The sequence below is a fragment of the Nymphalis io genome, chromosome 13 (genome assembly GCF_905147045.1).
Source record: "Nymphalis io chromosome 13, ilAglIoxx1.1, whole genome shotgun sequence".
NCBI classification, from domain to species: Eukaryota; Metazoa; Arthropoda; class Insecta; order Lepidoptera; family Nymphalidae; genus Nymphalis; species Nymphalis io.
In genome coordinates this window covers 8,039,311-8,061,075 of record NC_065900.1, presented here as the reverse complement: position 1 = coordinate 8,061,075, position 21,765 = coordinate 8,039,311, and the positions used below count along the sequence as shown (strand labels likewise).

At 31.7% G+C, this 21,765-nt stretch overlaps 3 protein-coding genes across 9 annotated transcripts; 1 reads left to right on the top strand and 2 right to left on the bottom strand.

The window, feature by feature from the left end:
• Positions 1 to 608: 608 nt before the first annotated feature.
• LOC126772916 (RING finger protein 17) lies at positions 609 to 12,242 on the top strand. Of its 2 annotated transcripts, none has more exons than XM_050493518.1 (23): positions 609 to 656; positions 884 to 982; positions 1,106 to 1,347; positions 1,485 to 1,563; positions 1,643 to 1,774; positions 1,854 to 2,008; positions 2,082 to 2,162; positions 2,491 to 2,757; positions 2,829 to 2,917; positions 3,554 to 3,720; positions 4,040 to 4,201; positions 4,699 to 4,770; positions 5,884 to 6,036; positions 6,583 to 6,727; positions 7,208 to 7,342; positions 8,003 to 8,165; positions 8,247 to 8,375; positions 8,459 to 8,555; positions 8,954 to 9,141; positions 9,223 to 9,446; positions 9,538 to 10,309; positions 10,435 to 10,706; positions 10,774 to 12,242. In XM_050493518.1, the coding sequence occupies exons 2-23, from the start codon at positions 925 to 927 to the stop codon at positions 12,098 to 12,100; spliced, it is 5,109 nt and encodes a 1,702-aa protein (XP_050349475.1). In that variant the 5' UTR covers positions 609 to 656; positions 884 to 924; the 3' UTR covers positions 12,101 to 12,242. The 2 variants fall into 2 exon arrangements, with proteins under 2 accessions (XP_050349475.1, XP_050349474.1); XM_050493517.1 differs by having other exon boundaries at positions 638 to 656; positions 833 to 982.
• Positions 12,243 to 12,244: 2 nt separating this feature from the next.
• Positions 12,245 to 15,816, bottom strand: LOC126772917 (isatin hydrolase-like). Its single transcript, XM_050493519.1, has 5 exons — positions 15,550 to 15,816; positions 13,287 to 13,408; positions 12,857 to 13,051; positions 12,508 to 12,684; positions 12,245 to 12,434 (listed from the first exon to the last, which is right to left on the bottom strand). The coding sequence occupies exons 1-5, from the start codon at positions 15,753 to 15,755 to the stop codon at positions 12,328 to 12,330; spliced, it is 807 nt and encodes a 268-aa protein (XP_050349476.1). The 5' UTR covers positions 15,756 to 15,816; the 3' UTR covers positions 12,245 to 12,327.
• Positions 15,817 to 17,154: 1,338 nt separating this feature from the next.
• LOC126772931 (LIM and senescent cell antigen-like-containing domain protein 2) lies at positions 17,155 to 21,499 on the bottom strand. Of its 6 annotated transcripts, none has more exons than XM_050493533.1 (9): positions 21,305 to 21,499; positions 21,127 to 21,228; positions 20,403 to 20,516; positions 19,761 to 19,873; positions 19,120 to 19,312; positions 18,401 to 18,542; positions 18,027 to 18,143; positions 17,772 to 17,913; positions 17,155 to 17,480 (listed from the first exon to the last, which is right to left on the bottom strand). In XM_050493533.1, the coding sequence occupies exons 2-9, from the start codon at positions 21,132 to 21,134 to the stop codon at positions 17,290 to 17,292; spliced, it is 1,020 nt and encodes a 339-aa protein (XP_050349490.1). In that variant the 5' UTR covers positions 21,135 to 21,228; positions 21,305 to 21,499; the 3' UTR covers positions 17,155 to 17,289. The 6 variants fall into 6 exon arrangements, with proteins under 6 accessions (XP_050349490.1, XP_050349491.1, XP_050349492.1 ...); XM_050493534.1 differs by having other exon boundaries at positions 21,127 to 21,213; XM_050493535.1 differs by having other exon boundaries at positions 21,127 to 21,181.
• Between the last annotated feature and the right edge of the window lie 266 nt (positions 21,500 to 21,765).

Genomic DNA, 21,765 nt, shown 5'->3' with positions numbered 1-21,765 from the left:
ACCTTGATAAAACTGATTACGCGATAAGGGACAAAAGATTTGATAATTCTATCTCTGTCTGAACCATTTGTAACGTAATTTTCGTTCTCTTTCTTTTGTGTCAAGTGTAAATCGTTTATTAGTTTATCTGTCTACGATGTCTAGAGGGTTTTTAGGGGGTACATTTATTTATTATTAAAGATTTTTTTTTCCTTAAAAAAGCGCATGACTATACAATTTATATTAAGCATCGAGCCCAACCAACAAACTAAAACAAATATAAACTCGAAGCGTGGCTATAACTGAAATATCAAAAAACTATATTGAGATTGAAATAATAGCTAAATAGTCAGCATGCTTGTACAATACGTATGAGGCCCAGGATTCGATTTCTGGTCACTAAATGAAAAATAAAAATCCTTTAATTTCATTGTTGTCATCACTTAGATTATAAATACAACAGCTAATTAATACTATTTGAATGTATTTTTAATTTGTATTCACTTCTCAAACCGAGTGTACAACAAAAAATTTAGGGGTTCTTAATCGATATTTAGGGGAATTCGTAGTTGATCCTAGGGAAAACATTCTGTAGGAGCTGGCATCACTGGCTCGACAGCCGACACTCACGGAATCCAAATTCCAAACTGCAAACGTTTTTCAATTGTTTTGATTGAGTAATTATGAGTCTTTGCATAGAAATATCACTATTATAGCTATTTTTGTCGGGATATATCCGCTATTGTGTTTGAATTACTAAATATTGACATTTCAACATCATTATTGAAAAATATTTCCAAGATTATAATTTTTAAAATGACTTAAACTTTATCATTTTGTTTATTTTCTACAGAGTAAACTATGCTGACATTGTAAATTATTTAATATTATTTTATACGTACAGCTCTTCACATAACTTTGCCATATCAATAAACAAAAGTTACGATGGACACAAAAATAAAAAAATTCTGTCCGAGTTGTAATCAGTGCTATTTTTTAAAAGGTAAGCATTCCTTAGACCCTTTTTTACTGTTGCTTGGGTGACAATCAAAAAATCCGTTTCAAAGATCTTAACACTATTGAAAATGAAACAAATTTGGTGACAAAGATATGTTTTCGATTTCAGCTTTGGGATCAAACACCAAGTCTAATATACCATTATTTCTATCATGTGGGCACACAATGTGTGAAAACTGTGTTAGTAACATAGTGAAATTTGCAGAGCCTATTGAATGTAAAGTATGCCACCAGGATATGCAAGTGGATACTAATGATTTGGCTCTATTAATGAAGAACAAGATTTCTTTGTATAACTTATTTCCTGTCAATATATTTATGGTTGGCGAGTTAACATTGGAAACTATCGAGGTGATGAACATGGCATCTTAGTTTTTTCTATGAAACATTATAAGTCTTGCGTTTAAACTAAAATAATTGCATTTTCTGTTTAATACAATTTATTCATTAAATAATTGTGTATTATATATGAACATTATATGCAACAGGAAAGAAAAAAAAAAGTCAATACTGATGAATATTACATAGATACCAAAGGTATTCTACAAAATAACAATTCAGCTCAAGGTACCTATTTCATATTTTGGGCAGATTTAATAATAAAATCAATATGAAGACAACATTCTATTTCTATATTTTATTTTAGGAGAGTGTGTGGAGTGTCGTGCACCAACACATAAAATGTGTAAACAATGTGGAATCATAGTTTGTGACAATTGCTTTAATAAAAGTCATAAGAACTTTGTAATTTTCAGAAACCATATTCTTCGTAACATAGGTAGGCATAAATATGAGAGTTGTATGTCAAATATATGTAATGATTATATGATAAAAACAAATTAATTATTTTATTTTAGAAGGAAATATACAGAAAAATAATTGTATGTTACATCAGGAGAAACAACTTGACTATTACTGTAAAAATTGTATGAAAGCTATTTGTATGGACTGTTTCATGGTGGGAGGTAAAAAGTCATGTAAAAACCATGATGTTGTACCCATACAAGAAGTGGTACGAGTATTGATTCAAATCAGATCTTAATAATAACTTAGAAAATCAACCTTAACATATGGTTTTATTACAGAATGAAGAGTTTCTGACTGAGTTAACTAATATTACCCCTAAAGTGGATGAAGTTTTAAGAAGACTAAGTAGAACTGCTGTTGTAAGTAAATCTTTATTGAAAATAACTCATATCCAACCCTTATTTCTATTATTTTATACTTATCAAAAATATTTCCTCTACATTGCTGGACTTTAAGGAGAAGTCTTGAATCAAAATGGTGGAATAATCCACCACATTACTCAGTATGATATTTTTTTGACACTTGAGACTTTCCATACTATTTTTTACATTGACTTCTATCATTCAGCATCTAAACATTCAGTGGTACTTATCTAGGTTTGAACCTCACTCATTAATAAATAAATAACCTTATTATAAAGTGAAACATTTAATATATGGTTTTTATGAAAAATTTAACATTTTTTAGGACATTGGACATTTACTGACAAAACTAAATGATGAAAGTAATTCAACTGAATACACAACAACAATAAGTAATATTGAGCAGCATTTCTCAAAACTCACTTTAATTATGCAAAATAAAAAATACGAAACTATAAATAAAGTGCTACAGTTAAAATTCAGTGAGCAAGATTCTCTGATAAAGGCCAAACATGTTATTTCTGATGCCCTTAAAAAAACAAATAATACATTAAATACTATAAATTCTTTGGATCCAAAAAAATTGAAAGAGGTAAACTATAAATATATATTTATTACACTTTACAAATAAATATACTTATTAACTATTATAATTCTTTTTAGATAAACATGCCTGCTATCTTAGAAGAAGCTAGACAGATTACCAAAATACCTTGGTATTTACACAGAAGTGATTCTGAAAGAACCTTAAAGTAAGATACCTTCAAAATCATACAATATTGGTTAAGTATTGAAAAAAAAACATATTTCCTATACCACATAGGAAATATGTTTTTTTTAATTTATTTATTTAATACAACTTTATTGTTATGGCAAGCTGCTTCACTGTAAAAATTATATCATATGATAGTCTTTGTATTTTTGGAAAAAGCAATTTGGAAGAAATTAATAACTTATAAAGAATATTATTAATATGTCAAAATCGTAATTTGACGTTTTTCTGAATTCTGTATATTTGCACTGCTCTCAGGAACTTGTAGATTATCAATCCCTTTTTATGGTTTGAGAAAAGTTTTGATATATAATTTATAAAAATTTTGTACAAAATGTGCCCACCATATAACAAAAAATACAGTTATAAATTATATCGCTCGGTTCATTCCTATTAACTTAATTAAAAAAATTGTTATCCACTTTTTAGTTCTGCAGTTGAGTTTTTACACAATCATAAAAATCACTTTTTACTGGTATATACAAGCTAGATGTTAATTGCCAGTAATACTAGAGGTTTTCCAATGTTGGAGTAAGATAGATAAAGAGAGAGATTTTTAAAATAGTAATTCTCGAATAAAACTATATGTAAAGCAAATTTAACATTTTTTTCATAGTTTAACTTTCAATGAAGAAATATTATCATCAATAGAGAACTACATACAGTTAGAAGGAAAAGAGACATCAAAATATGAACTTCTTACAAGTGAAATGTTGAATGAGAATAATGAAGTAATACCGGTAGCCCCAGTGTCAATAGTTTATCCACCGAAGATTACTAGAGGTAAAAAAAAAACATTATTATAAATGTGAAAATGATTTGTTGAATTTTGACTAAAAAATAACTAACTTACATACTTACCTTGTTTTCATAGACTCAAACTTGAATGTTATATTTCACTGTATTTATCAAGAAACTAATAATTAAATAATTTAAATGAAGTAAATATAATATATGGACTCAAATTTTTAAAGTTTTAAAAATATTTTTATATTATAATAAGAATTGTATCTATTTGTAGGGACCCGTTTTATATAATTACAATATATTTAGATATCATAAGTATGCAGTAAGAATATAATACATCAATACTTGATTCCAGATGTAAGACAGCTTCCTAATCAAACTCAACCGAAAACTGACAAAGATAACTCAAAAACAGCAACATTTCTCACGAAAGTACCAACATACCGCAGCAAAAGTGGTTCCAGCACCTCCTTGAATTCAATTAAAAGTGACACGTCATACAAGAGTTACCAGTCCTGTGAGTTTATTATTTAAATATATTATTTAATTATTGCAACCTTGCGATTGTATATTTCAGTTAGAATGAAACATCTCTCCGAGGTTGCTAAGTAAACTTACAAGGCTCGAGGACACATTCTTATTTTGTAATTATTTTACCTTGTATATTTTTAATTGATTTCAAAATTTTTCCTTACTTACTCCTTGCTGTAATGTATGATGTGCTAAAATAATGTGAATTTTTAGTGATTCTTCTGATCATAATAATTTTTCTGATGACATAGATAGGTTTTATTATCCACAAACTATCTGCTAAATACTTGTGTATAATTAGAACCTGATTCTTCTTTTCTCCCTTTTCTGGCGTGTATCTACGCTACTTGAGCGTAAAATATTCTGCCAATGTCACGTATAAAACCAGTGATTATATAATGCTTAATGTTAACATTTGACGCTAGATATTATTTATGGAATTTAAAATTCAGATTTATGAATGTTATAAAGCATTTCTTTTAGATGATCAAAAGTCAAAAGTGGATGCTGCTACTGCATATACTGACAGTCAACTCATGCAGCCATTTTTAGAAGGTAAATAAACTCCTTTTGTATTTAAAATATAAATTAACCAAATTTTTCCAAAAGGATTTAGACACTAGGATAAAAAAATTCTTAAACCAAAATACAAAATACAATGAAACAGACATCAATTGAAAATATCCAACATTTAAATTAACTCTATGTAATGATCGTTAAATATAACATAGGAAAATAATGGTTGACAATAACAGAAGTGGATAACGGCAATGATAAATTATTTTTAATTATAATTTAGTTACTACTAGAATAATAAATAAATAAGAATACTAATACGAATCTTGTTATGTTGTTTTACTAATACTTCAATGACTGGCTTTTAAAAGCGATCAGCCAATTTAAATGAGGTTTGTATGTCGCTGATCACATTCACGCATTCCTATCAATAGTCTCAATTAAAAGCGGGTTAAACTGCGAAGTGCAACTGCAACTACAGCAACAAAAATATTGGTAATATATTATTAAATACTAAAATCTCCGAAACGCGATGCATATCTTCTGATATAAGTTTTAATATATATTGGTTTATTAGTTTCTTTTGTCAGTTAGACATTACAAAAAAGAAATGTCACCTAATTCATAAATATAGCTTTTATACCTATTTTTAAAAGTAGTCAGCCTCCACAAGTGAAATGAATAACACGTCGAAATCAATTTCATGGAACGTAAGTCTACCGATATCTAATATAGTGCAATAAGCACGGATTTTTGTTATGTATAATTGATGTCCACATGCGCGATTTTGGGCACAGCGTCTATACGCAACGGAGAGTAGCTAAGTGCGCAAGAGACATTATAGAGCACAAGTCTGCCAATCTTAAATAGATTGATCTGATGAACCGGTAAACCGTCTCTACGTTTCTACGTTTTTCCGAAGCACTAGCTTGCTCCCAAGTCGGGGCCTGTACTGCGGGTTTCTTGATAGAAACCCACGGATTCGACCTCATAATTAGCAGCCACACAACTGCTAAACATTGGTGATGTAAGCGATGTTTAACATTTCTTACAATGCCAATGTCTATGGGCATTGGTGACTACTTACCATCAGGTGGCCCATATGCTCCTCCGCCTTCCTATTCTATAAAAAAAATCGCAAACGTCCGTCAGGCTCGCAGGAGCTGATCTACGTGTCGCACATCGTGGACCCGCACCAGCTGTTCGTGCAGCGCGCCAGCCTGCAGGGCCGCGTGGAGGAGCTGCTGCGCGAGTTCCGCAACGCCGTGTCGCTGCCGCAGCCCTCGCTCGCGCACGTCGCTGAAGGTAGCCGCGGCTGCTCTGCTGCTCCTGTCGAAATTAACATTTTAGTAACCATCATTCGCGTAGAGCTGAAAATGTATGTAGGTCTTAGATATGCTATTACAAATGAAATATCAAATATCCCCACCAAGCAAAAAATATACAAGGTCAAAGGTATTTGATTTTTGCTTCTTTTTCGTAGACGTATTTTTATGATAACACTCATAAAAATTGTAGATCAGGAAATAAATAATAAAATCTTTCATATACTTTAATTTCTAAAAACCACATTTTCTAAAATTGAAACCCTTTGAAGCAATAGTTTCTTTCAATGACACTATAATGTTTTTTTAACAGCCGTATGGAAATTTTGATATTTTATTTCTATTATAATAGTTAACCTAACTCTACGCCAATTATTGCAAGTTTTAAAATGTCTTTTGTCTTACATGACAACCTACATCATATAACCGTTGAAAAATTAATTAGAAAAGTTATTTGTTTTTTTTTAATTCCAAATATCTAATTTTAAATTAAAGTAAAAAACCGCTGATTTTTTTTTTCGTACAGGCAAATTTTATCTGGTGTTCAATAAAGCAGATAACTTATGGCAGAGATGTCGGGTAATGAGCATCGACAGACGAGATGTCAACAAACCCATCTTTCACGTATTCTGCATAGATTTCGGTTGCACTGAAGTCGTTTCAATTGACAAGTGAGTTCTCGATTAACTAATAGTCTCCAAAATAAATAAAAATTAAGTAATTGATATATTAAACATCATTGTAAATTGAATATTTTTGGTGAAAAAATAATTAATTAGAATTTTTTTTTATGTGTGATTTTAATATTTGAGTGTCTTGACAATTTAATATTTAATTAATTTATTATTATTATATAAGTTATTACTGTATATTTCAGAAGGAGTAGATATAAATAAACCATAGATTTATATTTAAATTAATAGCCCTGCTTTAGAACAATATAATATATGTAATGAACTTTATAACACTGTAATTTGTTCTTCCGAATTCATAGTAAATACCGTTAATAATTCCAGATCTCCTATGATTGCATGTCAATTGAAGATCAGAGTTGTTTGTCCTTATTCTTCTAATGAATGGAATTTAAATCGATTATAAATATTCATTACAGCATTACCTTTTTTATCTTTAAACATACTGTATTTTTAAAGGTTGCGTCTGATACCGCCTGCTCGAATCGCGTTTCCGCCGCCGTTTGCTGTGTGCTGTTCTCTCGCCAATTGTGAGCCTATCAACGGGTCTTGGACCAGTGATGACTCTTTCTTCATACAGAACATTATTGACAAGTAAGTTCAATGTCATTTGTTTCCTAAACATTACAGATTGTATCGGCGTCTTTTGGGCAAGCACATTGTTCTATCTTAGACTGAATCAGTACTATCAGGTATGATTATGGTAATTCTATATTCAAAATGAAAAAAATGCTTAGTGACAATTCAAATATTAAGAACAAAAAGACGAGCTAAATAATAAGATTAAATATGATAACAATAATCAGAAAATATCAAGGAAATGAGCTTATGATAATGTTAGCGTCCCGTGATATTCACCCCCTGAAGTCTGTATATTGTATAAGAATTATAGATATAAATAGGACTAAGTAAGATAATTGCAAAGTATCGGCTTTCAGTTATTCCATTAAAATGAGATAAAAAAAATTAATATAGAGATTTCAATCGTTATTATTATTGTGCAATTGCAAATAGTAAAATAAGTTTAACCTACAGTAAAACATTTATGGATTTGTTACTTTGCTTTTTGTTGTTGCTACTTAAGAAACTAAATCGATTATTTTCAGGGTATTTCATTAATGAGAGTACAGCGTATCATTATAATGTACCAAGTTATTGTGCTGATATATCATTGCAAAATTATTATCATTCAAATATTTTTATCCACTAAGTCTTTATCAATACTGTGGGTATTGATACGGAGATACCCCGCAGCAAGCAGGCGGTGCTGCACGTGCGGCGCGTGCTGGCGGCGGCGGGCGGCGCGGCGGGCGGCGCGGCGCGCGTGCAGGCGGACGTGAGCACGTTCGAGCACGGCGTGAGTCTGGCGCACGCGCTCGCCTTCCACGGCCGCGCGCGCCTGCCCGACAAGCTACCCGTGAGCACTCGATTGCTTCGCTGATTTATTAAATGACATGAGACAGAATATTTTAAAATGTGATGATTTATTCCTTTCCAGTATCCCAAAATCAAGGGAATCACCGAAAAACCGAAAATATTTATAAACAACAAAAATTTCCAAAATAATGCCGTCGAAGAAGTTTACATAACACACGTAGTAAGCCCGGATAATTTCTTCGTTAGGAAGGTGAGATAATATTTTTATATTCGTTTTTCTTTTTTGAACTTAATTCTATTAAACGTTTACATTGTTTAATTTTTGTATTTTAGCGTCATCTTCAGAGCGTTTTCGAAAAGTTGTGTGAAGATTTGGAAGAAGAGTATAGTTTGAGTGTGAACACCGGCAGTATTTACTTACCTGAAAAGGGTAAGGGTATATTAATATTATATTATAATATAGAAAAGTGCGCTCATGGTCAGTATCTGAGATTTTTACAATAATGTTGTGAAATAATACAAACGAAACGCAAATATATAATAATAATTAACCTCTCAAAAAAACATTGGACAATACAATGTGATTAAATTTGGTTGCTCTGGGTATAAATTGACGCAGGTCGCAGATTAAAAAGAGCAATAAAAGTAAATCTGTAAAATTTTACAAAAATCTATATAATAAATTATTTTATATAATAAATTAAATAGAGATAATAATTTTTTTAATAATTTCCCATATATATTCCCCATTTGCTTAAAGATTTCGTGGTCGCGGTTCGAAAAACCGATGACATAACTGTCACCCTCACGATCGATGTGGTGCCGCAGACATGGTGTGCGTGGCGCACGTGGAGCAGTGCGGCGTGCGCGGCGGCGCGTGGGCGCGCGCAGTGGTGCGCGAGCTGCCGGGCCGCGTGCGCGTGCGTGCGCTGCTGCCCGACGTGGGCGCCACGGTGCTGCTGCACTGGACCGCGCTGCGCCGCATCCTGCCCAAGTTCACCGTGCTGCGCGCGCTCGTGCGTGTCTCGCCCCTCTCGCTCGTAACGCTAACCGACGTGGTTCGTAGTTGATATTATATTCGACTCTCTCGTCTCCAGGCCACCGAGTGTCACCTGGCCGGGGTGACGCCCCTCAATAAGAAGTGGAGCCCGGCCTCTGTGGCGCTGTTGCAAAAATTTGAGGACCGCCTCTTGGACCTACACGTAGAGGAGAGTCGAAACAGAAGTTCGCTTGGAGTGACTCTTTATGATAAATCGGATGAAGAAAATATCGTTTGCATTAACACGCAGATGATTAAAAATAAATTTGCTGTCACTTTTGGGTAATTTATCTCATATATGTGTAAATAAATTTAGAACATACTACATGCCTGATATTGTACGAATATACTTACACATTTTAAATTTTTACAGATTATATAAGTTTAACAAAAACACAGAAACTGATGAATTAGTCTTTACGAACAAATGTCCATTAGACGAGCCGAAACTTAAGCCCGAACTTATAAAGAAGGATACCGGTACGACATTAAAAATACAACCGACGAAACCAAACGAGGAGGATCTCGATGCGAAAGACAAGGGGCCGTTAAGATTGGAAGTAAAAATATTGAATTACCAATCACCTTCTCTTATTTACGTGTCGCTCGTCCACCAGCAGAAAATATTCACTGAGCTATTTGATAATATACAAAAATACTACACTAAAAAGAAAACCCAAGAAAAAAGAGATTGGAAGATCGAAGACAGATGTTGTACAGTATGCAGTCAGTCGCAAACCTGGCGTCGCGCAGCCATCCTGGAAATAGTTGATGCAAATGCGAAAGTGTTCTATTCCGACTTTGCTTACGTCGAAACTGTGCCAATCTCTAGTTTAAGAGAAATTCCTCAAGAATTTGCCTCAATAGGTGACGCTGCAGTGATGTGCCATCTTTGCGGAGTCGTGCCCGCCGTAGGAGAGGAGTGGCCGTCTCTCACCAAAGAATATTTAAAAGAACTACTCGAAGCTTACAAAAGAGTTTTCATCACGAAACTTGGGAAATTTAAAGGCAAAAGTATGCCAGTGGAATTATGGGTCTATCATACGATCCAAGGTGGTGCACTCGAGGCTAATACTTCTGAGTGGAGATGCTTAAATAAAAAGATCATCGACCAAGGACTAGGAATACCAGATAAGAGTCAAGAGGTTAGTCATTAACTAATTACTTTAATAATTATTATTTGTACTAACTAATTACGTTAATAGTTATTATTATTTGTATAAGTACAATTATATATTTTTTGATGGAATATGTTTTTTTTATTCTACAGCTTAGTGACAGCGATAAAACTTCCAAAAATACTGCAGATGACATGCTATCCTTTCTAAATATTACGGGGTCTGTGCATGATTGGCTTCAAATAGAACCAATGCCTTTGAAACCTCTTCAAATTAATCCTGAGTCAGACAGTAACTCATCTACTCCCATCGACGACGATGCACTGAACACGGAAGCAGATAACCACAATTCAAACACTGTTTTTATATCAGACTGGCTACCTCCTGAACCGTTACCCAGTAATGAAATCACAGCTATGCCAACGTAAGTTGATTTCGTTACATTTTAGAGATTATTAATTAATATACTTATGTATTTTTTTTATTCTCAGATACATCGACAACGACGGTATAATCTACTTACACGATATCGCACAGCAGGATACATTGGATTTGATACGTAAAGCACTCGATGTTCGTTTCAATAATCCAGATCCCAAGGCGAAATATGTTAAATGGACCGTTGGCGAACCATGTATCGCTCTATTCTTTTTAGACAATCGCTTTTACAGAGGTAGAGTCTTAGAAGTAAACGACGAAGCTTCTAGTTGTCTAATACATTACGTTGACTACGGCAACGAAGAAGTCTGTAGTTTTAAAAACTTAAGGAAAAGCGTAGTTTTACACCAAATTCCCATACAGGCCCACAAATGTGTCCTAAATCGTATTCGACCTGCTGGAAATTGGTGGGATAGACAATCTTTAGATTATATACACAAATCAATTGTCGAGAAGCAATGCTATGTTAAAGTCAGTGGGGAACCAATAGGTGATCTTATTCCTATAGAGCTAAAGTATGACAAACTGTGGATCAATGATCATCTCGTTGACTTCGAGATGGCGGTATATACGGACGGTTCTAAAGCGGTTGTTCGTAAGTTTGCGCCACCAGCGAAAGAAAGTAAAAAGTTAGAAACAAGTATCGAAACTGATTCCGGGCCCGATAATATTGTTGAATATGAAGATTTAGAGACTCAGTCCACCGATTCGCAAACTTCTGCTAACCTAAATACTATAGAAGGGAAAGATTGGAATAGTATTATGGCCGAAGATGGTAAACAATTTATAAATAGAAATTTTATGTCTTATTTACCGTACAAGCAAACTGAGTTTACATGCAATATTACAGTGCTTAATGAAATAAACAAATTAGAGTTGAGCGTGATTCACGATGACGAAACTACCAAGGCTTACGATGAAATGTTCAAAGAATTGCAAAGTGAAAGTAGTAAAATGACTGCACTAAACGGTATCTTTGAAAATAAAGCTTGCTTGGCCTTATTTCCTGATGATGGTCAATGGTATAGAGCAATAATCCTGCAATATAGCGAAGCTAAAAATCGTATAAAAGTCAAATATGTTGATTATGGTAACATAGAAATTATTTCATTAGCAGATGTGAGAGAAATTAGCAAAAAATACACAAAGTTACCGCCTGCAACAATAACTGTTACCTTACATGGCGTAAGAATTAATCCTGATTTAGAAAATAAAATACTCTATGAATATTTAATAGATACATTCATGGAAAAGGGACCATTTAAAGCAACATTGATTGACACAACAGACGTAATACCGACTGTTGAATTAAGAAACGATAATGGACAGTTAGTATATAAAAAACTCATTCAAGAAAATGTGTATTTAAAATGCGATTAGGTTATTTTTTTCTCTTAAAAACGAATCTTTAATCCTACATTTAATGACAGAAGTTAGTTTTATTTTTCATATTATTACTTTTAGTGCTATTTCTAAATAAAAGTTCTTAAAAAAATTAAAATTGTATTTATGATTAAGAATAACTTTAATTGATAAAATTTTATTAAATATTGAGAATAAAATAGTTTACAAAATGTATATTATTGCTTAATTTGAATTTCTTTAAGCTAAAAATTAAGAGGAGTTTGTTTTGGGCAAATAGCCACTAAACGCAATGGCGCTCCACTACCCAAAGCAATCTTCATTGGCAAAATCAGTGCTGTACAACCGTATTCTGCAAACAAAAATATTGTTTAAATTATTACACGTGATCTATGAAGTGAGTTTACTATTATTTAATATCGTACCGGGCACTGGTCGGTCTAGTTTCACATTTTCGACGTTAAACAAGCCAGCTTCAGCAGTTATTTTATGTACTGGTACATCAGTACTTGAACCAGGATCGACAGAAGCAGTGTCCACGCCAATTCCTACAACGTTTTTGTACGATGATGTAATCCATGCCGCCACTTCCTCGCTTAATCCTAAAAAATTACAGACCTTAATTGTATGTTCAGGAAATTACCAATTTAAAGCACTGGTGTGACTCGAAGCACTAATGACTGACTGTAAATATATATGTATAGACAGATACATATGTTATAAAAGAATAGGAGTTCTTTTTTTAGAAATTTGATTATAAAGTAGTAAACTTACCTGGAAAATTTAATGTATTGTTTTTAGTAACTCCTAAATATTTTGTTCTGTCACCAGCAAACTTGCTCCATCCAAATTTAAATATTAAAAAACAGGGCTTTCCAAAATTATCGTTCAGCATAAAGTCCAAATGATGCTTATACAGTACAAAGTTAGAGTCGTTATTTACCTTTGAACTTACATCTAATATTATAACTGAAAATATTTAAAAATAAGTTATAGATTGAAACTAAAGTTTAAACGCTTAATTATTATTTCTAAATATATAAAAACACTTAGAAATACATTATGATAAGCAAATATCTAATCGTGCTAAGCAATCACTGATTAAGTATGCATTAAAAGTATTTTAAAAAATATTTTATCGTCAATTCGGCTTAGTTCAACAACTCCATCTTTCAATTAGTAAATAAAAAGAAAAAATACAAACGTGGTACTATTAACTTGTCCAAAGATATATCTCCGACATATTTGCCATTTACTTTGAAATGATACGGTGCATCAATATGTGTGCCGCCATGCTCGCCTGCTCCAAAGTCGTTAGATGCATACCTTGTAACAAATAATAATATATTTAAATAGTGCATACTAATTGATTATAGCCGAGATGGCCTAGTGGTAAGAAAGCGTGAATCTCAACCGATGATCGTGGGTTTGAACCCCGGCAAGCACCACTGAATTTTCATGTGCTTAGTTTGTGATTATAATTAATCTCATACTATACGGTGAAGGAAAACATCGTGAGGAAACCTGCATGTGTCTAATTTCACTGAAATTCTGCCATGTGTGGAATAAGTTCCATACCTTCTCAAAAAGGGAGAGGAGACCTTAGCCCAGCAGTAGTTTTTCACTGCATTCACAGGTTGTTACTGTACTAATTGATAAAAAAGTAAATAACAGTTTTATAATCTTTTGCTTCGATCACTAATGTACTAGACTACCGGTAAGCGCTTAAAAATTGTGTAAATAACCACCGCAACATCAAGATTTTGGAAGGAATATCTTTCTTTCGGTAAGTTAATATCACTAAGTGTTTTTCACAAAATAAAAACAGAAATAAATAGTAAATATGAATCAATTAGCAAATATTATGATTGTGGACCAATGTTTACACCAACAGACGCCAACTGTTCTTGAACATGAAATGCATGGAGTAGTATTATTATTTTTGTTTAAATATATTTTTTATGTTAGTATGTTTTTATATATTTGACTATGTTATTTTTGTTTGTAGATTTCCTAGCGACCCATTTTGCTATGCAGAATGGGTATATATTGTCGCAAAAGAAAGAGAAGTAGAAATATATATATATTTTAGTCTTACTAAACTTTTTCAAATCGATTTAAAATAATTACCGCCAACAAAACGAAATATATAATAAGCACGAAATTGTCAATATAATGTTTTAATCGGATTTCTAAGATTTTAAGTTTCATTTTAGAATAAGTATTTTTTTAAGATATATAAAAATGACTTAATTTTCAAGACATTTTTAATTTATTTCTTTTAACCTATCTCTGATGACAAAACTAAGGACTTAAATATAATTAAAAATAAATATTTTGCCATCGTAATCAAACTTTATGTTTGAGTGTTAAGGATTATAATGAACTGAATTTGTTAGTGTTGTTAAACTTTTCTTCTATGATTCATAGTCAGCAATATGTGTGAAAATAATGTGAACAACATTTTTCTTTATTCTTGATCTTTAATCGAGTGATCGAAGGTATAGACAAAAAATATTGTGCAGTTCGACTCCATTCATTCCTTATTTAAGTGGCGAACCTTGGTCTAGATTTGGACTTTATTAATTGCGTTTAATGTTGTATTTACATTACTATACTTTTATTTTAACTAGACTTACTTAAACACAATTGACGAGAGAGAACTTTTGTATGGGATTGTGTAATTAGAACAGTATTGATTGAAGATGTTTTGTCATATTTTCTCAGAATTAATAGAACAACCATAGAAATTACGTAATCTAGTAGTCTAATAGACGCATGTATGTGCCGAAAATGATTATTTCCAAAGTATTTTGCATTCTTGGCAAATGTCGTACGTTTGTATATTAATTTTTTATAAATCAAAAGTATTAAATGTATCTTAAAATTATTTTAAAAACGTAAAATAAAAAAAATCCGTTTGAAAATAATAATTTCTTACAATTGTTTAATAAAAAATCAAATATACATAGTTGCTCCGTCCATTATCATTAATTCGTTCATTTTGAGGATAATTATGCATAATTGACGTGAAATAGTTTTTGCCCGTCTTTGTTTAAGATATCAAGAAATTCGACTACCTAATTATCTTGGGCAATGAAAACTAAACATTATATATACATAAAAGATAATCATTTGAGTAGCAGTGGTCTCGAACTCGACCTCACTCTAACGATAACAATTATGTTGAACAATGCGTAGGTATCTAACCAATATAAATATTTTATCTGTTTATATTTGTAAGCAAATGTTGAGTATATTATTTCGTTATGAATCTGACTTAGTTTTTCTTAACTTCAACTGACATAAAATGATTGACGTTATTCCTATTACAACCTGATTACATATATACACGTTAATTTTAAGACTAGCTTAAACTAAAATAATACTAATATTATAAGTCGTTGTAGGTATACAAACTAAGCAATCATGTAAAAATTATAAAAATAAATATCCAAAACACTTACCAACTACCATCACTTTGAAATGAGCCCAGTTTTTTTGTAAATTCAAAACTTTTCGAATCTGGCCAATATATTGTATTTTTATCAAAAGGGTAAGTTAAATCAATAAATTCATAATCTCCGTTAAATAAAATATTATTTGTATTAGCGAAAACCGTTGCGAAAAAGTACCCACTCAAACAGACAAACACGACAGTAAAGTAAGCCATATTGCCTAAGACTGGTGTAGAAACAGTATAATAATATAATCACCGTTTGTAATTTTGTAAACGCAATGTTTTTTACTAACGAGCGTACTAACATCTCCGCCATATCTCAATAAATCGGGATGAGTAATATTTATAACTTTGACAGAAATAATATTCACAAAGTTTTGAGCCATATATAAAAAATATTTTAATCATACAATTTATGTATAATTAAAATAAATTTTAAATTTTATTATATGTAAATTATAAATTTTAAATAATAGAAAAAAAGCAATGAAAACTTGTTGAACTTGCAAAATTCTTAAAAAAAAAAAACAGATTTTTTATATGACACAAGTGAAGAAATTGTAATAATAATCATTGGAATTAAATAATACACCAGTTAGTTTTCTTAATTATTTATTAAAGCACCACTGTTTATATTAGATTTGTTATTAAAATTGTTAAAATAATAACCTTATTTCTTAATATTAATAGTCTAATTACACTTTAAATTAAATAAACTTTATATGGCAGCTGGCAAAATACATTTTTTTTAAACAATCAGATCACTTGTATAAATAAGGCACTTTTAGTTAAGCAAGAAACACTATTTTATATATATTCTTATACACTTTTCAGTCTGCTTTGAAATTAAGCAGCATAATATTTTTTACAGAATAGAATTTGACGATACGATTAGTGAATGTTTGTATTAAATTAAATTTCTCCTTTAAAATTTTCGCGATTTATATTGTCATGACCATTAAATCCAAACATAAATAAAATATATATAACCTGATTTGTTACCATTTTTTATAACTTAATTTATGAGTTTTTTCAATGATGGAAAAATAAAATATAATTCAATAAGGTAATAACATATTACTATTATTTTTTCTTTTTTTATAGAATAGGAAGGTTGACGAGCATATGGGCCACCTGATGGTAAGTGGTCACCAAACGCCCTTAGACATTGGCATTGTAAGAAATGTCAACCATTGCTTATAGCCAATGCGCCACCAACCTTGGGAACTAAGATTTTATGTCTCACCCTTCAAACCGGAACACAACAATATAAAGTATTGCTGTTTTGCGGTAGAATATCTGATGAGTGGGTGGTGGTACCTACCCAGACGGGCTTGCACAAAGCCCTACCACCAGTAGCCCTACCACCAGTATTATTAAGTTACACTGTATAACTTCCAGTATTAGTAAGTTACACTGTATATAACTATTTTATAATAATATTATAATGCTTAGATAAAAATAAAATGAATCTATAATAATTATTTAGTATATATAAATTTCTATCAAATATATTACTATTATATCTTTTTAATAATGTCAGTTCTTAGTTATACAATAGAAAAAAAATAAATGGTCTAGTAATGGAAATATCTTAAAAAATATAAATAGATAAGGCAGTGAAGTGGCGTTTTTATTATTTGGCATCCGGTGAACAATACTCGTTCCGAATTTCCATTGGATTAAACACTGACATAACGCTAAGTTTTCGTGCTGGCGGTGGTAGTGTCGGCGGCGATGGGTGCGCTCACCGCCGCAGCGTGTAGTGATGCGCGCGACGCAAACGGCGCCGCAGCTCGGCGGGCAGGCGCTCGTAACAGCGGCGGCAAGCTGGGCGCTCATCGTACTCATAGAACTTGCTACGCGTGCTCAGCGCAGTGTCGCACACGGCACATGCAAAGTGGTGCACGCACCAGGCCTTGTTCAAAGCCGTGAATACTACAAAACCAATATGCATGTTAGAGAATAAAAAGCAAAAAAATAATTAATTATAGGTATCACCTGCGGTTTGTTCAACCGTGACAACTGACAATGACTAAAGTTAGCGCGAGCAAATAGAGTAAGTATCGTATATACATATGATACACTCAATTATTTAGCTGTGACACATATCCTGATTGTCCAACCCATGTCTAACAAATGAATCTTCTAGTTCCTAGTCTTTTCAGCTTCTGTTTCATATAATTATATAAATAAAATCATTATATTTGATAACTTGTATATACATACCATCACCAGCGATAACTTGGTTGCATACATAGCAAAGATTGCCAAACAACTGATGATAATGTTGTTCACAATATGCCAAACCTTTCTTCTCATAGTGTCGATGGCCATGAAATGGCTTTTCACATTTGGCGCACACGAAATGCTAAAAAAAGTATTAAGTTTAGTTAGTTTAGTTTTAATAAAAGTACAACCATACAGAACACTACAATAATGAGGTAAAGTAAGTAGGCATTAAGCACATGTTGATATGTTTACCTCAACATGCCAATGTTTGCCCAAAGCAGTAACAATTCTCTCTTCTATAGGACGACGACAAGCTCCACATATAGGGATACCCATTTTATCATGGCAACGAAGGCAGAAGAGATTATTCTGAAATAGTAAAAAAAAATATGTTATTCAAATCATACTTTGTTCTAGAATAAACGAAATATTTATTTCAATAGTTATAGACTACTCAAGAAATACTACACCAGTCACTCATTTACATAGCTGGAGCATCTTGTTTACATTAAAAACAGAAATAATTGCTATTAAAATTATACTAATTGTAGCAAGTGGTTCATTGTTACATGGAAAATTGTACATGCTTGTTTTAAAATTATAAATCAATCAAACCAAAGACTCACGACATCATTCGCAGCATATCCAGGTCTGTTTTTAACCTCGCGTGCGGTGTGGTCGAGTTCCACGCCACAAGTGGCGCAAGAGAAATGATAGCCGTGATACACCTCACCGCGGTACCGCAGAGGCTCCCCGTCAATTACGCCGCTAAGAATGTAACATAACAGATCAAATATACTTACAAATAAATAGAGTATATTAAAGTATTTTAATTTGAACAGTACAGTACATTGTAACTTAAGTAAGTAATATTAAGTAATATTAAGTAATATTTATAGAATTAACAAAAATTTTTATCAATAGAAGATTAAAATTGATATGAGCAAACGATGTTGAGGAACTGAAGTTGGCTCTATGAGAAAAACGCTCATGTAAAGTCATAAACCAATAGTCAATAGTCATGTGTCACTTCAAATTTGCACTAATGGTTCGGAAACCAGGCTCTCTACATGAAATAGAAATATTTTTAGTTTAACTGTACATAAAATATATGAAATTTGTAAGTCTAAATTTAAGTTTCAGTAAGCAATTAAATAACATTCTTAATGCACATCATAACAATCACTGTATTAAAAGAAATAAAATAACCATAATTGATAATAACAATAATAATGTTAGTATTGACTATTTATGTACAATGTAACCAGTGACTGACTATGGTACAGCCAACTTACATTGCACTTAATATATTTATAGTAATATAAAGTAAAAAACGTATACTTACTGGCACTTATGGCATATATAATTTTGCAAGCCATCTGCCTTGATACGAGCATTACAAGCATGGCAGAGAGCACGGCCGGCATGCTTTATGAAACCAGCATCTGCCAGCTCGATGTTGCACTCTTCACATCGGAAACAAGCTGGGTGCCAGTTTGAGTTCATAGCCTTAATCACACGACCAATCACAAATTCACCTTAAAAAAAATTAACAATTAAAATTAAGTTCTGACTATAAAACTAAAAGGTAATAGGACACCATAACAAGTTTCTATCAGGGGCAGATTACTCTAAAGGCCAAGAAGGCCTGGGCCTAGCAGCAAAAAGGGATGGCAAATGGTGTGGTCTTTTTTTTAGTAGTTGTGTTCTGTGAACTCACATATCAATATTTAAAAATTCAAAATCAAGCATCAGTATCTAATGACACTGATTGTGATAATTTTATCATTTACAGACTTCCCTTGTTTTTTATATTAATGTAATTTTTATACATCATACAATTTAATTTTCATATAGTTATGTATTCTCAGACAGCGAACCATAGGCCTAAGACAACGACGGTAGCAAATGCCCCTTAAATTTAATAAATATGTTACCAACATAATTATAATTATAAAAACCAAGTACAAAATTGTAAGTACTTACGACATTTTCCACAACAAGGAGCAAATAGTACTTGAAAGTCTCGTTCGCAATATTTTCGTCCTTCAAATTCGTAAAACACGCCTTCCGGAAACACACGGAAACATTGCGCGCATCTGCAATTGTTAGTTTTTAATCAATCATAGGAATAAAATGCTGACAAATATTATAAATGCGAAAGTGAGTTAGTCTATTTTTTGATTAGATACACTTTCACATAGTAACTACTCAGTCAATCACAATGTTTTTTATAAATAAAAAAAGGTCATTGGGTACATAGCACCTGCACACGACACTCAAAGGTACAAACTAATTTAAAAAAATCCTTTGACTTACCCTCCAATTTTATCATTCTTACTACATGTAAAATATAGTGCATTAATAAAAGTAAGTTTGATAACAAACAAATTATATGTTTAACAATATAATTAATTTAATAGATATTTAGTTTCTAAATAAATAAAAAATACAGCATATATTGTACAAGTCAAGATGCCCCAGTGGATCGAACATGTAAATGGTAAGCTAACATTGCAGATTCAAATTCAGACAAACCACTGATTAAAATGAGCTTAGTCTGTGCTTATAATTAAAGTCTTTTTTACAGCAATGTAACTCATGGCTTAATAATTTATATTTACTTACACAAAACAACCTGTATGCCAAAGTTCACCATTGGAGTTAACAATTTTCTCATTTGGTTCAAAACCATCCCCACAGCGGGTGCAAAACATGTTATCTAAAGACATATTTGCAATTCTGAAATATAAGAATAATTCAAATTAATAACATATAGTAACCATGTTATTGAGTGATAACTATATTAGTGGCACAGGATAAAGATTACATTAATTTAAATGAGGAAATATATTTTCAGGAATGATTAATAAAATTCTAAGTATTAGTCAGATAAATTTTTTTTTATTGCAGTTGACAGACATACTTTATTAATTATGAATAATAAACATTACCAAAAATATTTATCTTGCTGTATTATTTACATACAACAGTGATGAAAACAGATAGATATTTATTGCTATGATTTTTTATAAAGTTATTAGTATTTGCAGTGTTTATGTTATAAGTCAATAACAAAATAATTAACGGCTGGATTAATAATGACATCCTTTTGAATTACCTTATATGAATTAAGTAGTATATTATAATGTGTTTATGATACATTTACAGTAAGAGTATTAAATTATATTGAAGGGTTAACACATTATAAATTAGGTATAACGTTTGACATCCATGAATCATAGTTAATACCAGTTTTAAGTAATGAGGCAATGTGGTCTTATAAATGAGGTAAGCGTGTGTAGGAAGCAAACAGTCCATTAAATAGGACCACTCCCGTTTTAATTCTTACCCGGGCATTTTTCCCTTCAAATTTGAAAAAAATACTAATAGTGCTTCTTTCTTTGCTGTCGATAAAGAATAGATCAAGTGAAAATTACTGCAAATAAAACAACTGAGATCACTTTTAAAGGTCTAAATGATGTAATGGCAATAAAAATAGACTCGCCTTATGAAAAAGTTTCACTCACTTGTAACGTTAATTCTATTTAATACTTCACACGGATGATATTAAAACCAATCTTACACAGAAAAATAAATAGTAATATGCTTCTGTATTACTTCAATTGGTTAAAAACAATATATAATTATGTTTGTTTGGTTTTAATCTTGTACAAATGAAGACATCTTCCGAGTTGCGATTTGTACGTGAGTCTTTGCGTGAGTCGTTCGTAAGACTTATAAGTTGTGGGTAGTGTTGCCAGAGGAAAAATTAAATATTGTTAATAACAATTGACAATATTTAATAATGTGCTTACAACTTTATAGCTTACTAATTACCGCTTTTATTAATAATCCAGAAATATGGCATCAAAATGCTAATGCTGAATTAACTATAAATAATAGTACTTTTACTTTGATTCAGTGTATCAACTCATTGGCTCACTGACTACTCCGTACAGGACGCTTACGAATGTTGTCTTTTCTAAAT

Coding starts and splice junctions, on each gene's coding strand:
- LOC126772917 (XM_050493519.1), bottom strand. CDS start 15,755: ATGGCTTACTTTACTGTCGTGTTTGTCTGTTTGAGTGGGTACTTTTTC. Junction 13,052..13,286: donor GGACAAGTTAATAGTACCAC/GTTTGTATTTTT, acceptor AAATATTTTCAG/TTATAATATTAGATGTAAGT. Junction 12,685..12,856: donor CAATACATTAAATTTTCCAG/GTAAGTTTACTA, acceptor GTAATTTTTTAG/GATTAAGCGAGGAAGTGGCG.
- LOC126772916 (XM_050493518.1), top strand. CDS start 925: ATGGACACAAAAATAAAAAAATTCTGTCCGAGTTGTAATCAGTGCTAT. Junction 3,721..4,039: donor TCCACCGAAGATTACTAGAG/GTAAAAAAAAAA, acceptor ACTTGATTCCAG/ATGTAAGACAGCTTCCTAAT. Junction 9,142..9,222: donor TCACCGTGCTGCGCGCGCTC/GTGCGTGTCTCG, acceptor TCTCGTCTCCAG/GCCACCGAGTGTCACCTGGC.
- LOC126772931 (XM_050493533.1), bottom strand. Junction 18,543..19,119: donor TATATATGCCATAAGTGCCA/GTAAGTATACGT, acceptor TTACATTCTTAG/CGGCGTAATTGACGGGGAGC. Junction 17,481..17,771: donor CCAAGTTATCGCTGGTGATG/GTATGTATATAC, acceptor TTGGTTTTGTAG/TATTCACGGCTTTGAACAAG.